General features: G+C 42.3%; 1 protein-coding gene across 1 annotated transcript in view; it reads right to left on the bottom strand.

Moving 5' to 3' along the window:
• LHFPL3 (LHFPL tetraspan subfamily member 3) overlaps positions 1 to 17,377 on the bottom strand; it is a gene marked incomplete at its 5' end in the record, with an annotated part of 262,271 nt that overhangs the window by 89,276 nt on the left and 155,618 nt on the right. Inside the window, one exon of the mRNA XM_083401214.1 lies at positions 9,101 to 9,337. Within this exon, the coding sequence (XP_083257340.1) occupies positions 9,101 to 9,337 (237 nt within the window). The remainder of the gene's footprint in view (positions 1 to 9,100; positions 9,338 to 17,377) is intronic.

The following is a 17,377-nucleotide window of genomic DNA, read 5'->3' as shown; positions in this document are numbered from 1 at the left end:
TTTAAGCCACAGACTCGCCAGCCCATGGTCTCCATTCTTAACCCCTATGGTTTAGGCTTCCTTTTATTTGCTTTGGGAATTTGAAAAGGTTTTCAGAGTGGCTTTTTAAAAAAATGTTCTACGTCAGTATTTTTATCCCCAACAATAATAATCACTCCTGGAGGACTCACTGCCCCACTGTTTGAATGCTAAGCATCATGCCTCTAAACATTTTTTTTTTTTGGGGGGGGGGGAGGACTCCAGATTTGTAAATTATAAATCTTCCCCCACTTCTGATTAATTCTCTTCCCTGTCATATGCAAGAACATAATTCTGAGCAGGAGCAAAAACGCATAAAGCGTTAATTCAGACCCTACATAGAAATGAGAATTGCCTGCGCATTTCTGCTAGATTGTCTGAAGCCCGGACACAGGCCTGATTTTAGACAGCAGGCCTTGTGATATCACTCACTGGTGCTTTTGGGGGGGCCACCACAGGTGGACGGATTTAGCTGCAGTGTTAATTCAGTACAACCTGGTTAAGTTGTGAGAAATGATGTTATCATCTATAAAAACAATAGAGAGAATTAGTGGTAGCGGAAACGCAGAGTTACTGTATTTTTCGCTCTATAGGACGCACCCGACCATAGGACGCAACTTGTTTTAGAGGGGGAGAACAAGAAAAAAATTCTCCCCCTCTCTGTGCTGTGCCCCTTCAGCGAAGCGGCAGGAGAAACGGAGCCCCTTCCATTTCTCCTCCCGCTTCGCTAAAGGGGCGCTGCGCAGCTCTCCTCTCCCACATTGCCTTCGCCTTCAGTGAATGCAACCTGAAGCCTCCGGAGCGTAGCGGGAGCTCCTGCTGCGCTCCAGAGGCTTCAGGCGATCCCCCTTCACTCTCTAGGCTTCAGTGAAGGCAACCTGAAGCCTCCAGAGCGCGGCGGGAGCGCTCCCACTGCGCTTCTGAGGCTTCGCGTTGCTATCGCTGAAGCCGAGGAGCCTGCATTCGCTCTATAAGACGCACACACATTTCCCCTTAATTTTTGGAGGAAGGGTATCTTTTTATATGCCACGGCGGCAGCAAGAGTTTTGATTGCAGCAAAATGGAAGAGTAATGAAATCCCCTCTATTCAAGATTGGTTCCAAAAGCTGACAGAATATGCTGAATTAGATGGTTTATCAGAAAAAATAAAGAATAAATCAAAACAGGAATTTGTTTCTAAATGGGAGGCTTTCAAAGAATATCTGAAAAATAAATATAGTAGTTTAAATTCTGTTGCAGCATTCAAGGAACTTCAGTAATAGTTGTAAGGTAGATATAAGAAATTAGATTTAATGAGAATAAGTTTAATTATAAAAAAAAAAGTGTATTGGCAATAAGTAATATGAATTTGAAGCATGGAATAGACGGGAGGTTGGGTCTTTAGTGTTAAGACCAATAGATGTTTTATTGTTTGCTAAGAATAGTATGTGTCTATGGTTATTTTTGTAATTTGTGTATAATTTGGTATTTGTGTTTTTTTTTGTTTGTTTTTCTTGTTGTATAAATAAAAAACTTTAAATAAAAAAAATTTGGAGGGGAAAATGTGCGTCTTATAGAGCGAAAAATACGGTACGTCGTTTTATGGCTTGCGTCTGTCCATTTTAAGCACTGCATATAATTTCCAGAGGTTTTTAAGTTCTTTGCTACCATGGTCTTTCTTGCTTTTACTGCATATAATGCTCGGCAACGTATTTACTGATTCATAGAATTTTAGGACTCAAAGGGACCTTGGAGATCATGCAGTTGAGCTGCCCTACATAGTGCAGGAACCTTGAAACAACAGCATCCCCAGGAGAGGGCGATGGAGCCTCTGGTTAAATAGCTGCAGAAAAGCAGAACTTCCCACCGCCTACTGTGATCATATGTTGCACGCAAAATCCGCTTCCGAGCTAGGGAGGAGGTGGGGTTGCGGGCTTCACGCCCCTCCCCCCTCCCCCGCGATAGCAGGGAATCCTCGGCCGCGTCATACCCCGTGTCAGCCAATCGGCTGGTGCGGGGGGCGTGGCCTCGCCTACTTAGGTCTGGCGCGGCCGAGGACCTCTCTCTTTCCCACGCCGCAGCTGACCTGGTTTTCCCTCCGCTCCCACCCGTTAGGCTAGGTTCTCTGACATTGCTATGAATCTCGGTTGGCCGCCGTCAAGGCGCCTGGTAGGAATTTTTCCATCTGGCAGATTGGCTCCAGCCATTTGCTTTTCGCCTACCTCGTAGCAAACCGTCACAACTCCACGGTATTGGCGGTAGGCATTGGTGGGGGTACAGTCTATTGTTGTGCAGATGAAGGGGGAGAAGGAGCACTATCACCTTCTCCCAAATAAAGGGTAGTCCGGTAAAGGATTCCGGGGGCGTGGCCTCGCCCTAAGCCTATGGAGGTGTGGGCCCACGGCACGCCCCCATGCAGTGACCCCGGGGGAGGTCCTAGTTGATGTGCCTCAGCAGGACTCCTCCCACTGGTGGTTAACCCTCACCGGCCAGGCCGGTTAGTTGTAGGACCAATGCCTAAGCCAATACCGCTCAATTCCTGTAATCAATAAAGCTGTGGCCTAATCTGACCCATTAACTCAAATTCTTGTGTCCCGTGTCTTTATTTCTATGGGGGGAGGCCGGAACTCGCCACGCAAACACTTCTTCCTCTTAGAATGTTCCTCCTAATAATTAACCAAAACCTGCCTCCTTGCTTTTCCTTCTCATTAGTTCTAGCCCTGTACTCCAGTGAAGCAGAAAACAAGGCTGCCCCACTTTCTATATGACAACTCCTCATATATTTGAAGAGAGCTCTTATGTTACATATGTTCTACATCTTCTGTGTGCTCCATCAGTACGGATTTAATTTCTAAAGTCCCCTGAACCTCAGCTTTCAGATTTCACCAGGGACTGCAGCTCCTCTGGAGAGACGAGTGTATATAACGAATTGATTCCCTTCCTCCTGTAAGACCTTGACTCCAGGAGGTCAATCAAGGTGTACTTCACACACAAGCCATTTCCTTTGCCTGAGATCCGCTTTGCCTGAAACGTCACCGACTTGCAGCCTAATTGGTGGCCATGGGAGTTGCATAGTCCTTTAAAACCAACACAAATGCTAGCGTGGTAGCCGACTGCAAAGTTACAGCAGCTAATCATGTCACAGAGACCTTAGAAAGACATGTTCGGGAGGAGATTGTCAGCCTCCTTCAAGAAAATAACAAGGCAGCTATGGCGGGAAGTAGAGGGTATTTATTTCTCTCAATAATGTGTCATCTTTGCCCTGCATTGAATAAAGCTAACAACCAGCAACCAAACAGCAGGAGGGTAGCATGAAAAAGACAAAACTGACCGAGGGAAGGCGGCAAGGCTTGCTCTTTACCCGTTAGTCCCGTTTTCTGGATAAGCTAAAGGGCACGTGCCAATTAATTCTCAGCAGGATCTCAACGATTGCTCTAAATCCAGGAATTAGAAGCTAAAGGCTAACTTTGAAATGGCAGAGGAGCACAGCAGTATACCATGAAAGAATTCTTGATCCTCACCCTCAGAAGAGCATCACTTTACTATTCCACATCCCTTCCTTCCATGCTGACAGTTCCTAGGGTTGTATTATAGTATCAGAGCCATGCCCTTTCGTGCCTGTTCTTCTAAATATGTCACCGAGTGCCTCTCATGCCCCAAACTCCCAATTAGTGCTCTGAAATATCTTGTTTAAAAACATGTCCTGTCATTTCCAGTGCACTTTGGTGTACCCTTCACCTCTAAAAGACATAAGACCCCACTGGAATAACAATCAAAGACTAAAGAATTTACTTTGAGAGTATTTCATTTCCAGACATTTAAAAGGAGGTTTTGTACCTACAGTGAATTTATGGCAGCTCTCTAAAGGAAGTATATGTAGGAAATTGCAGTCAGAAGAAGAAGAAGAAGAGTTTGGATTTGATATCCCGCCTTTCATTTATAACTAGCAAGCTTAGGGCTAGTTAATGCATGAAGGGGTTAAGATCATAGAGTTGTATTCTTAGACTCAGCTAGGTCATGCCCCTCACCTGGAGGGAAGTTAAGTTTCCTTCTTTGTCCACTCTTTTTCACCATGTGAACTCACCAAGTTACAAGCTCAGACTGCATGCTTAGAGCTATTTCAGAATATTTTGTATCCCAAGATTTCTGCCTGTGTTTCCTTGTTGCTGCATGGAATAGCACATGAATCTAATCTTTGAACTCTGTAAGTAAAACATTTAAACTTACTAAACAGTGTGGTCTGTTTGCGAGAGGTGTAGAAGTGGGGGAGCGCTGTCAGTGGACTAAATGGGATATTAAAAGGTCTAACAGCCTATATTCCTAATGCTTCACTGTCACTGCATATTTAGTGACTTTTAAACCCTGCTGGGGCTCTCTTACTGGAGAGTGCATTTAGCCCTGCGCTTTGGATCTAGAGAGCCAGCCAATTCTTGTATTAATTACACCACATGGGTGATCTATATGTAGAGTTTTCTCTCCATAGTATGCAGGTGGTTGAGAAGTGGAATTTTGCACCACTCCTGAAAAGCTTCTGAAGTGCCCTACAAATTACATGCCAAAAGAACTCCAGGTCATTTAAGATGGCTATCCTCCGCCCCTACATGAGAAAATATTGTGTGAATCATCAGTATGTGGGGAACTCTTTGCAGCAGTACCTGTTGGAACCCCTTTTGCAAAGCCTGTGTACCAGGAGCTCACAAGCAGTGCGCTGGTTTGGATGAAATAACATCCCACGGTTTATCAAGGCGAAGGAGCCTTGGAGGACCCTCAGGTTTATAGAGTCCCTTTTCCTTACTCTCCCTCCCCTCAATTACTCCAATTCCATCATCGCTGCCCAGCTTCCAGTAAGCTACAGCGCATGCTTCTCCTGTAACCTAGGATGGGAAATGAACAGGAAATCCTAGTTTCCCATCCAGGTTTTCAGGACAACTACAAAGCATACTCTGCTGTTGGAATAATATGGCAAATATGCTTCTGCCACAGACCATGAACAGAACTGCAACACACAAGGGAACGTATCACAACACATAAGAAGAAGAAAGTGTATGCAAGCCTTTGGATCCTTTAAGACTTACTCACCTAGCACCAAACCATGATTGGGTATTTTTGGAACCATCACACCTTGTTTTCATGATAACAAAACTGAGGATTGTTTGCATTGGGTTGGCAGTATGAATCAAGGAAATAATATTTCCTTTCTGCTTTTCCACACTGAACTAGGATTGAAAGGTATCCCAGAAAAAGGGTGAGAAGGTTAAAAAAACTATCCATGGCAATGTAACCTAATGCATTGCCTATTCAGAAGTCCCACTTGGTCTTACTCCTAGGTAAGCATGTAATAGGATTATAACCAGCATGCATTTTGCATCCCTATGCCTAACATTTGTGTTAAACCTCAATAAATGAAGCTGAGTACCAGTAAATTAGAGGCTCGGGAAACTGGTGTTAACACAGAGATTTCCCCCCTTATATTAAAGCTATTTGTACTGGGATAGCAGTGAACCAGCATAGTTCCAGGAAGGCAACCATCTATTTTGAACTTTTGGTGTTTAAAATAGAAATGTTAGCAGTATCTTTCAATTCACAGTGAAGTCTGCTTCTGGGGACAAGTTGATTATTTTTGGCAATAAAGAGCACATGCTTGGCATGTAAAATGTCCACGTTCAGCCACTGGCATCTCCAGGTAAGACTGGAAAAGACTCCTACCTGTGGTCCTGGAAAGTGGCAGCTACTCAGCAGAGACAATACTTAGCAAGATGGACCATTGGTTTTACATGAGATAAGACAACTTTCTATGCTCCGAGCTGGCCTCAGTTAAGTCATTCTCTTTTAGCCTCAGTCCACCTCTATCATGTGAGGAGAAATATGTGTCTACGTTATGGGATTTTCCAAGGATCAAAAGATAATGAATGTGAAGGTGCTTTGAACAACCTAAAGTTCTGCAGAATAAGCTATTGTGACTGTCCTCTATCTTCTTATATGCCCAAATCTTCTCCTGATCTGCCCACCGGTATGTCACAGGGGGGAGAGGAGGATCAGTCACCTTCAGAGGTTGTTTTCAACCTTTCGTTATTTGATTCAAACCTCCTACATCTCCTAAAACACTTTTGTAGTTCCGAGGCTCACTGTGGAGATCCAGCTGTGGAACGTGACTGTGTTCCCCACATATCTGGACTATGGAGATCAGAAACATAAGTAAAACCCAACTGATCTCCAAAATTAGGGAAGCTTAAATATATTGCTAAGAATCATGAGGTTGTTCTTCACAGTTTGATGCATTCCAAGGGCTTTAAGGTTGCGCCTCGCCTCACAACTTGAAAAGTGTTCTGACCTTCCCAGTGGGCGAGAAGAGCAGCGTGAGTGGAAATGTCCGTGTGTATGTTGTTTTCCCACTTGCCCAGATGAAATGTCCCTCTTCGTTCCTTATGGGAGCAGACTGGCTGCCATAGAAACCAGGAACCACATGGGACCTAACCATGTGGGGTGCCATTTGTCTGGAGCATCAGTTGGGTAAATTTAGTCAACCTTTGTTTTTGGAAACAGCAGCTAAAAAAAGCGCACAACCCTGATACAATTCAGTGGAACGGATTAAGAAACAACGACTCAGACCTAGCTTACACTATAAAAATCCCAGGAAATAAAATGGCACCACAGCTAAAATGATTTTGGAACTGGTGCCAGGTAAACATCAACCAAGAAGGCTCTCCTCAGTCACATGTCTAACATCAAATGGAAACAGAGGGGGCAGATAACATGAGGAATGTTTTGGGAATGTGCGTGTAAAAGTGTAGTATGATGGACTCCTTTTCTTCAACCTTGAATAAGTAGGTTTAGTAGGTCTTTGTGATGGGGCCCAGTGAATGGTCTGTTGAGTACCTGGCAGAAACTGCAGAGTTGCTGAAGCCAAGATGCTCTCCAGACCTCACCAATGTCTTAAATGGGAGACTGCTATGAGTTCCATCTAAGGCTGGGATGTAAAGGAATATATGTCTATCAGACTCTGTAGTCATCAAGTCCAAAACTTTACCTTGAAGCTGAACCCTCCAAATGAACCCCCATACCCAGCTCACTCCCCAGCAAGTTCTTGGGACCAAATTCAGGACAGTTGTCAAGGTGCGTCTGTGCGTGCCTGAATGTGTGGGGCATCCTAATATTTCAGACACCCTTGCACAGCTCGCAGGAATCCTTTGATGTCTGCTTAGAACAGGAAACCTGACTCTGACACATTCACAGTGCCTCAGGCTCAGGCTCAATATTTTAAAAATCCCGATATTTATAATCCAGGGCTCATTCTCAACTGTCTTGCCACTTCCGAAGGCTTTGTAGTCAAATTTAGAGCCTTTGTGATGAGATAACATTCTTCAAGAGCTTAATAACTCACACAGTAATGTTACCCATGAGGAAGTGGAACAGTAAATAACTCGTGCTTCCCAAGCATTGCAGTGGGGGCAGCTGCTCAGATTATTTGGTTAAGCCCCTGCCTTGGAGATTAATTGTTATTATTTTAGCTGTTTGAATGAGGAGTTCAGGGGAAAGTGGGAGAACAGCAGCATTAGTATGCAAAAGCCTGTGGACTTGGCTGCATCCTAAATAAACAAACAAAAGGCAAACTGTTCTGATTCATTATGACTTTAAACAACCACAACCACATACCATCGACAGACAGAACAGCACAACGAGAAAGTGTGCTGTTGTTCAGTCTTCAGTTAACCAAGTGTTTAGTCATAGGAGCTAGTGTTACCTTGAACAAATCATTCAAGATGCACACTGGGATAGCTCAGTTGGTTAGAGCATAGTGCTGATAACGCAAAGGTTGCAGGTTCGATGGGAGCTGCCAAAAAAAGATCCACAATGTGGTATTCGAATTGCTTTCTAAAAACAATTGCTTTCAAAAGGCAGCAGATTTCTAGTTCTCATGGTTAGAAAGATATACTAAATGAGCACATGGGCATTTTCTGCTATATTCTTAGAAGCATTTAGAATAAGGACCCTCCAACACTTCACAGAATGACTGGGGAAAGCTTGGGAGAATGCAATGATGATGAAATTTGCAAGCAAAAGGAATGCTGTTAAATATAATTGCCAAAATAAGTTTATTTGGAGATGGGCCTTGTTCATACAGTGCCGGAATGATAAAAGTAGCAGATGAAATACCTCATTACAACTTATTTACTTTAATGTAGCAAACCAACACTGTGTAGACTTTTTTGGTCTCTCGATTTTCTCGCTTCTTTGTCTAGTCCTTGTTTAAAGCCGTCCAAGTTGGCAAATAAATTATGCAAAAGAGTAAAGCAGGAGAACTAAATACATAAGACTTATACATGTCTCCTCAAATATGCATAATGTATACAGAAATGGGTTTACATTTATGCATGGGGAGCCATTCCCCCCCCCCCATCTAAGGGTCACAGAGGTTTGGATTAAGCCACTGTCTGTAAATACTGTTCTATTTATCAACCTAGCCATTAAGTATCATAGAACTGTAGAACTGTCAAGGGACCCTGAGGATCATCTAGTCCAACCCCTGCAATGCCGGAATATGCAGCTGTCGCTTATGGGGATCTGCTGCCCCTGTGGATCCTGCCGCTTGAGGTGGTCCTTTCACCTTGCCTCATGGGTGGGCCGGGCCCTGCACATTGAATTCGACAGGAACTGCTTTTGCGGATTGCGAGGTAAAAGACTTGTCCGGGGAAACGCAAGGCAATTTGGCAGAACAAGGACTACAACCAGCTCTGAGTTCTGCTGAGTTCACCAGCTTGAGGGGCCCTCCTCCACAGTCTACGTCACCATCACTGCTCCCTTGCGTGCTTTTCTTTGCCCTCTGAGGCAGAGTAACATCCCTTTGGGAAGCAGCACACAGGAACAGGAATTACACAGGAACTTTTGCCACTCAGCCAGAGCCTGAAGAGCCTGAAAGGGGAAGGGAGAAGCCAAAAGGTGCCATTTGACAAGGTCAATAATACTAAGGCCCAGTTCTTTGATATGGACGGGGGATAACTTATGAGCAAGCACAAGTCTTTATATAGACAATGGAGATGGTTGTTTTAAAGTGCTTTCCCTTGCCGTTCAGAGTAACACAACCTCCCAAAGCCGTTCCTCCTACCTTTGTTTTCCAGCTTGAGTTCCTCTGCTAGTAAGCTGTCCTGTCTATTGCCAAGTACAAATGCCAAGAAAGAGAGGATCAGGGCATCCAGGATTCCAATGATGGCCAGAATGTACGCCCAGCGGATTGAACAAGCCCCCAATGTGTACTTGTCTGTCTTTTCACCACACATCCGTTTCACCTCTTTTGCATCCCAGCCATCAGGATAAATCATACAGCCCAGGACAAGACAGGCAGCTGGTAAAAGAAAGAAAGAAAGAAAGAGGAATAAAGAGCATGATAGAACAATCACATGGCTGAAGTTTATATCTCACAACTATTCCCATATTCAGTTATGAAAATGTCTCTACTTTGCAATGCAAAACTTCGTAACCTGCTTATGTCCAAGACAACCACAACATATCCACTGTGCAGAAAATTATGATGCCGCTCAGAAACTTGAAGTCTTATGAACTTTTTTGGGTTGTTGGGTAGGAAACCTTCACCTTTAACAACTTCTTTTGCTTATTCTCAGACTTTTGGGAAAGAGTTGGGGCTGCAAGACAAGCAGGGAAGTTGATATATCCATTTGTAATGCAAAGCAAATTGACATACTGTAAATTTAAAGTCTGTGGAACAAATAAAGAGATCCACAATAGCATCTGTATTGTGCTAATGTAAGTTTTCAACCATATACAGAAACAACAACAAATGTTATGAATCTCTGGTAAAACATCCATATAACAAGTAGTCTTTTTCAAGTTCTTACTGATGAATGAAAGCTTCTAACTCCTTGCAGCAGTGGGGAAGTTTCTAATCAGAGTCCAACTTGAATGATGAAATGCCCTAAGATTTCCAGGATAGTTTTGTCTTGCAGTTCTTCCAACTTCATTAATCTTCTTCTGTAAGAAAATTACTTCTGGTTTCCAACTCCCCTTCCGTATAGAAAACAAGCCGTCTGAAATGTCACTGGCCCAAGGAAAGACTTTCCTTTCCCTACCACTTGCCTCCTGATTCATGAACCATCAGTGGTCAAGAAATGATGAACATGCATCCTAAAAGCATGTCATAGATTTCCCTGAAGTCACTTTGTAGCTTGTTTGCTTAACTCTTCCCTGCTTTCTGTTTCCTTGCCAAACATAAGCAGAACAAACAGCTGAGAGTCAAGCCAACTTCCCTTGAACAAACTCACAGAGACATTTCTGAAAGGCCTTTCCACAGTAGCTTGGGATTTTATGCTTAAAAATTTAGAGCATATGGAAATTGGCGAAGAGTTTTTCAATGGAATCAAGGCAATCTATACAGAACAAAAAGCAAAGCTTATAATAAATAATGTAATCACAGAAGAATTGAAAATCTCGAAAGGAACAAGACAAGGATGTCCACTTTCACCACTATTATTTATAACGGTGTTAGAGGTCCTTCTGAATTCAATAAGACAAAACGAAAACATAAAAGGGGTTACGATAGGTCAAAATGAATATAAAGTTAAAGCATTCGCAGATGACCTGGTGGTTACAATAGAAGAACCTACAGTTACTGCTAAAGAAGTTATAGAGGAAATGGACAAGTTTGGAGAAATGGCAGGTTTTAAATTAAATAAGAAAAAAACTAAAATGATTGTGAAGAATATGGATCAAAGTGCAATTGAAATAATGCAACAGCAAATTGAAATAGAGGCGGTTAAAAAGGTGAAATATTTAGGAATATGGTTGACACAAAAGAATATTGATTTGTTCCAAAATAATTATGTACCAGTGTGGAATGCAATAAAAAAGGACCTGGAAGTGTGGGGAAGAATGAAATTCTCATTTTGGGGAAGAATATCTACAATTAAGATGAACGTATTGCCAAGAATGCTGTTTCTGTTCCAAACTATCCCTATAAATTAAGGGGATTAGACATTTTAAAGAGTGGCAAAGAGTGATTTCAAGATATATATGGCAGGGCAAAAAGCCGAGAATTCAATTTAAATTACTAACAGATGTAAGAGAAAGAGGAGGCTTTGCCCTGCCAGATCTGAAATTATATTATGAGGCATCATGTCTTTGCTGGTTGAAAGAATGGATAAAACTAGACAATAAGGAACTGCTGGATTTAGAAGGATATGATAATAGATTTGGATGGCATGCGTATTTGTGGAAGGATAAAAAGAAGGTACACAAAGGTTTTGGAGACCACATTTTCCGAGGCCCACTAATTGAAGTTTGAGATAGGTATAAGAACCTATTAGAACCTAAAATACCACACTGGTTATCACCACTAGAAGTTATGAGTGTAAAGAGAATCAATATGAGAAGTGAATGGGTAACATATGGCCAACTCTTATTCAAAGAGGGTGGAAAGTGGAAAGTGAAACCATATGAACAAGTTAAAAAATATGTATATGATTGGTTGCATTATTACCAAATAAATGAAATGTTTAGGAAGGATGTTAAAGAATGTGGCTATGCAGACAAAGATTCAGTATTCCAGTCTGAGATAGTAAATAAGGAAGGTAAAAACTTGTCGAAAATGTACAATTTGTTATTAGAGTGGAATTTGAAAGATGAGGAAGTAAAATCGGTTATGATACACTGGGCCAGAGACATAGGTTATAATATTCAGTTTGAAGATTGGGAAAAACTTTGGAAGGAGAACTTAAAATTCACCGCATGTACGGCACTGAAAGAGAATGTCATGAAAATGTTTTATGGGTGGTATATTACACCAGTAAAATTAGCAAAAATGTATAAGACTTGCAATAAATGTTGGAAATGTAAAGAAAAAGATGGTTCATTCTATCATATGTGGTGGGAATGCAAAAGAGTGAAAGGCTTCTGGGAAATGATATATAATGAGTTGAAAAAGATTTTAAAATATACTTTTACAAAGAAACCAGAAGCCTTTCTGTTAGGTATCATAGGAAAAGAAGTTAAAAGAAAGGACAGTAAGTTTTTCCAGTATGCAGTGACGGCGGCAAGGGTGTTACTGGCACAGAAATGGAAACAATAAGAAATACCGACAGTGGAAGATTGGAGATCAAAGTTGTTAGACTACGCTGAATTGGACAAGATGACAGGAAAGATTAGATACCTAAGAGACCAAAAGTTTACAGAAAACTGGGGAAAATTTGTTGATTATCTGGAAAATATAAGTGAAGGCGAAATAACGCTAGAAGGTTTTAAAAGAGCACTGTGAAAATATGAGAGATATTGTCTAAAGGAAACGAAGGGAAAAGATTCAAACAATGACAATATAAAGGACAAGAAATGCGTAAACTAATAAAGACTACGAAAGATTTATGGAAAAGTTGAAGGAAGTCCAAAAAAGAAAGACTTTGAATATTTGAATGTGAAAATATTGTATATTTTGTTTTGTTTTGTTGTAAATTAATAAAAATTATTATAAAAAAGAAAGAAAGGCCTTTCCACAGCAATACTAGTCACCCACATTTTTCTCTCTTGCTATAATAATAACAATGATAACTTTATTATTTATACCCTGCCCATCTGGCTGTGTCTTTCCCCAGCCATATCCTTTTTATGCCCAATGAAGACCTTCAGTGGTACAGTGGTACCTCGGTTTATGAACTTAATCCATTCCGGAAGTCCGTTCTTCAAGAGAAACTGTTCTTAAACCGAGGCGTGCTTTCCCTAATGAGGCCTCCCGCCGCTGGTGCCCTTCCACTGTTTGGCTTCCATTCGTAGACCGAGATAAAGCTCGCAAACTGGGACACTACTTCCGGTTTTGCAGAGTTCGTATACCAAATAGTTCATAAACAGGGCTGTTCTTAAACTGAGGTACCACTGTACTAGGAATTCCCCACAATTCCTGCATAAAAGGGGAGCTTCTATTGGACCACTTTCACAGACCTCACATCCAGCATAAAGAGCTGAAGTACAAGGTACTTCAACTCCTATATTTATTTTGTTGCTCATTGATGTTTAAATTACTAAAAAATCCTAAATTAGTGTGGGGTGTTTTTCTTGCATAATTGTCACAACCACTGAAAGTGAACAGAGTAAGTCACACAGAACAAAAGACACAACTTTGCTTTGTATGTTAATTTTGCTTGTTTGGAAGAGTGAATAGATTTTAGGTATGAAAATATAGTTAAGAAAATTCAGTGTTATTTTTTCGGCAGCTGCTTACATTGTATGCCTTGAAGACTGTAGAAATAATAATCCAGAAGCAATAATTAAGCTGAAATCATGTGGAAGAGAAAAGCAGGCGGTTGTCCACCTTGCTTACAATTAAAATGAACTTACACAGTTTTTTGAAAACAAAATATCAGTTACGTTGAAATTAACTCATAGGATTCCATCTTCAGAATGCAGTACTAGGAAAAGGAGCCCCCATTAGTGCTGTTTGCTCCATTTGGTCTATGACATTTGGATGATCATCTTCATCAATTGATAGACTCCTACCTTCAGGAGCACTGTCTCCCTCCCCCACATTAGTCAGTTTAAAGCCCTCCTGATGAGGTTTCTGAGATTTTTGGCAAAAACATTCCTCCCAACCGTTGTGAGGTGCAGCCCATCGCTTGCCAGAAGTCCATCTTCAAGAATCCAAACCGTTCCTGTTTACACCATTTGTGAAGTCAGCTGTTCACTTCCACTATTTTCCCCTCTCTCCCTGGGCCACGTCGTTCAACTGGGAGGACAGATGAGATGACAATTTGTGCATTTAACTGCTTCAATTTCCTGCCCAGAGCCTCGTAGTCTCTTTTGATCTTCTGGAGGCTATTGTTTGCAGTGTCATTGGTTCCCACATGAACCAAGAGGAACACTCTTAAATAAGATTACCTAGGCACAGTTTTCATTTGGCATGCTAGGAAGCACAGGCAAGTATTTGAGAGGCAGGCCCAGCAAGGTTTCATTTATCAGTTATAAGGTCGTAAGATCTTTAAAGCAGAAGAGATACTTATACAATCTACCTATCATTTTTATTTGATATGGTAGATTTTGACTTTTTAATCCTTCCCAGAGGACCAGGAAATTTTCTGTGCAAGCAATCTCATCCTTTTTTGCCTGACTGCCATTTTCACAGTTTGTTCACTGCTGCCATGGTTTAGTACAGAAACATGGTGGGTGTGATGGGCTGGCAGGAAGAAGAGTAGGAGTGGCAGCTGTCAGGGAAAGGTGGGTCACACATCCGCTATGGCAGGTGTATGTGCCTTTAAGATACACATCTCTACCCCCCACTGCCCTCCTTTGAAGTGGGGATATCACATCTTTCCTACAGATATTTGAATCCACAAACTGAGCAATCATTTGCAATATCCTCCCTGTCAAGGAAAACTGGGCAATTTCTGTGTTCATTGACACCATTCCCCCCCCCCAACTTTCCAAAACAAATAATGCTCCTTTCCTGTGTACATGCAAATCAGCCAAGGGATTTGATTTGGTGGATTTGATTTATTATATTTCTATGCTGCTTTTCAGTCAAATGAATCCCAAAGTGGCTTACGAACAATAAATAACAAAACCATCTGTGTATCTGAAGAAGTGTGTATGCACACAAAAGCTTATACCAAGAACAAACTTAGTTGGTCTCTATATATACACACAGTATTTTTTGCTCTATAAGACTCACTTTTTCCCTCCTAAAAAGTAAGGGGAAATGTGTGTGCGTCTTATGGAGCGAATGCAGGCTGCGGAGCTATCTCAGAAGCCAGAACAGGAAGAGGGATCGCTGCTTTCACTGCTTTCGCTGTGAAGCGATCCCTCTTGCTGTTCTGGCTTCTGAGATTCAGAATATTTTTCTCCTTGTTTTCCTCCTCCAAAAACTAGGTGCGTCTTATGGTCTTGTGCATCTTATAGAGCGAAAAATACGGTATATATATAAAATCAACTGTGTCAGACCAACACGGCTACCTACCTGAACCTAGTAACAAAACCATGATAGAACATAACAGAACACCACAAATACAGCATATATCGTACAGAATAAATAACAAATTTTCAGCAAAACAATTACAAACTATAAAGCACTGTTAACAGAGCAACAACTAAAACATAATCTAAACACCGCAGCGAAAGCAAAGGTCATATTATATGGTGCATTTATAATCTATAAAGCAATATTAACAACATTAACAAAATAGCAAACGAAAGATAAACTAAACCCTGTTAAGTTCGTACACACTCTCTCTCCATACATGGGCAAAATACACATATACATAATGCCCATGGCAGCAACCTCCTTCTGAAGGTTCCTCAGACTCGAGGGGGTACAGCCGAGGTGTGTAGAGTATTCCTTTCCTGTGTGACTAGAATGTGGCCTTCCTGTATTCCTTTCCTGTGTTGCCTTCCTGTTGAGTTATTGGAGTCCTGCGTAGGGTGGTACGCAGAGATTATATAGAGTGCACTTAACATTCCTCTAGTCTGCGTTGATAAACAGGGGATGTATATAGTTAGATAGGAAGGTCATGACATCACTTAGAGACTTGGAGCTATCCGTGCCAGGGTTGTTTGGAAGGCAATGTGCAGGAACACCACCTATGCAGGACTCCAAGAACTCAACAGGAAGGCAACACAGGAAAGGAATACAGGAAGGCCACATTCTAGTCACACAGGAAAGGAATACTCTACAGAGGTGAAACCAGCCACCCCCTGATGGCTAACAGAGTCTCTCTCCCCTCTCAGTTCTTCTGGAAGCAGTGCCCTTATGAAGGCTCCTAGGGCTGGAGGCTGGGGCAAGGCAGGTGGAAAAAGACATTACCTGCTGGCCAACATGGTTTCTGGCTGAACCCACTGGCTTTGTTTACAGGCCCATGTGGACAAGATCTCTTCTGCTGTTCACCCCTGTCCCCTCACTGCTTGCCAAGCTGGCAAGAGCCAAAATGTAAACATTACTTTGCGGATGCCTGGCTGCCACCGGGCCTTGATCAGTTCTTGCCACAAGTGCAGAATATGGGCCACCAACTTCTTCAGACTAGGACACACAGGTGCTTGTTAAGCTGCACTCTAATGAAGACAAATTAGCCTGAGATACGGTTTTGTCTTGGCTTGCCAGCGGTTTCTCAGATAAGAGGACTTACTTGAGGCTGTTAGCTGACAAAACACATCAATCCACTGAATTAAGGGTGGAAGTCTGAGACTTCAAGTCCGCAGACGGTGACACACAGAATGGCCCATGCAGAAACAGTCCCCGACACAAGAGTCTGAGGGCCTCCGGGCTGTCAGTATTTTGTCGGAAAGATTCAAGGACGTACCATTTGCACAATTCATGCAGTTTAAAGAGCTCTATTGCTCAAGTGAAACAAATCCATTAAAAAAACACACGGAGAGACTTTTTGTGGTTTGGAAAGTACAGTGGTACCTCGGGTTACAGACGCTTCAGGTTACAGACGCTTCAAGTTACAGACTCCGCTAACCCAGAAACAGTACTTCAGGTTAAGAACTTTGCTTTAGGATAAGAACAGAAATCGCACAGCAGCGGGCCGGCGGCAGCGGGAGGCCCCATTAGCTAAAGTGGTACCTCAAGTTAAGAACAGTTTCAGGTTAAGAACGGACCTCCAGAATGAATTACCGTATTTTTCGCCCTATAGGACACACCGTCCCATAAGGCACACCTAGTTTTTTGGGGGGGAAATAAAGGGGAAAAAAATTATTTTCCCCCAGAACAGGCAACTCTCCGCAAGCTGTGGGAGCCCAGCGCCAGGCTCCCGTGCCTTGCGGAGAGCCGCGCCAAGTCTGGGCTCGCTGAGCCCCCTCTCGCTCTCCATGCTTCAGCGTATGCCTGCATTCGCCCCATAGGACGCACACACATTTCCCCTTCATTTTTGGAGGGGAAAAAGTGCGTCCTATGGGGCGAAAAATACGGTACGTTCTTAACCTGAGGTACCACTGTATGAATGAATGAATGAATAAAACTTTATTTGCATAGCCAACAGGCCATAGCACTGAAGGACAAACACCAACAGAAATACATTACAAATATAGTTAAAATCTTGTGACCTATTAAAACCCTAGGTAAATTAATAATCTCAGTGCTTAAAACTTAGCAGAAGTAATAAAATAATAGTACTAAAACATGATAATAATCATAAAAACCCAGGCGAGGAATCCGGGTGACCACACTGATATCATTCAGATACCAGCTCTCAATCTCATTGCTCTCTCGATAAATTTGGCAACCTTCTCTGTTGTCGAGCTGTTCTGATCGGCTAGAAGTGAGCACAATTTGGCTTCGCAAGAGCGGCCGGGGATGGCAGATAGGAGCGGCGTGATGGTCTCGTCCCTAAGATCTTTATATAGGGAGCAAGAGGTACCACTGTAATGGAGGAATGCATTGAAAAGTGTAGGATTGACA

The sequence above is a fragment of the Podarcis tiliguerta genome (assembly GCF_965153285.1).
Source record: "Podarcis tiliguerta genome assembly, chromosome: 10".
In the NCBI taxonomy this organism is placed as follows: domain Eukaryota; kingdom Metazoa; phylum Chordata; class Lepidosauria; order Squamata; family Lacertidae; genus Podarcis; species Podarcis tiliguerta.
The sequence above is the reverse complement of the archived record's forward strand: the minus strand, read 5'-3'. Positions and strand labels throughout refer to the sequence as shown.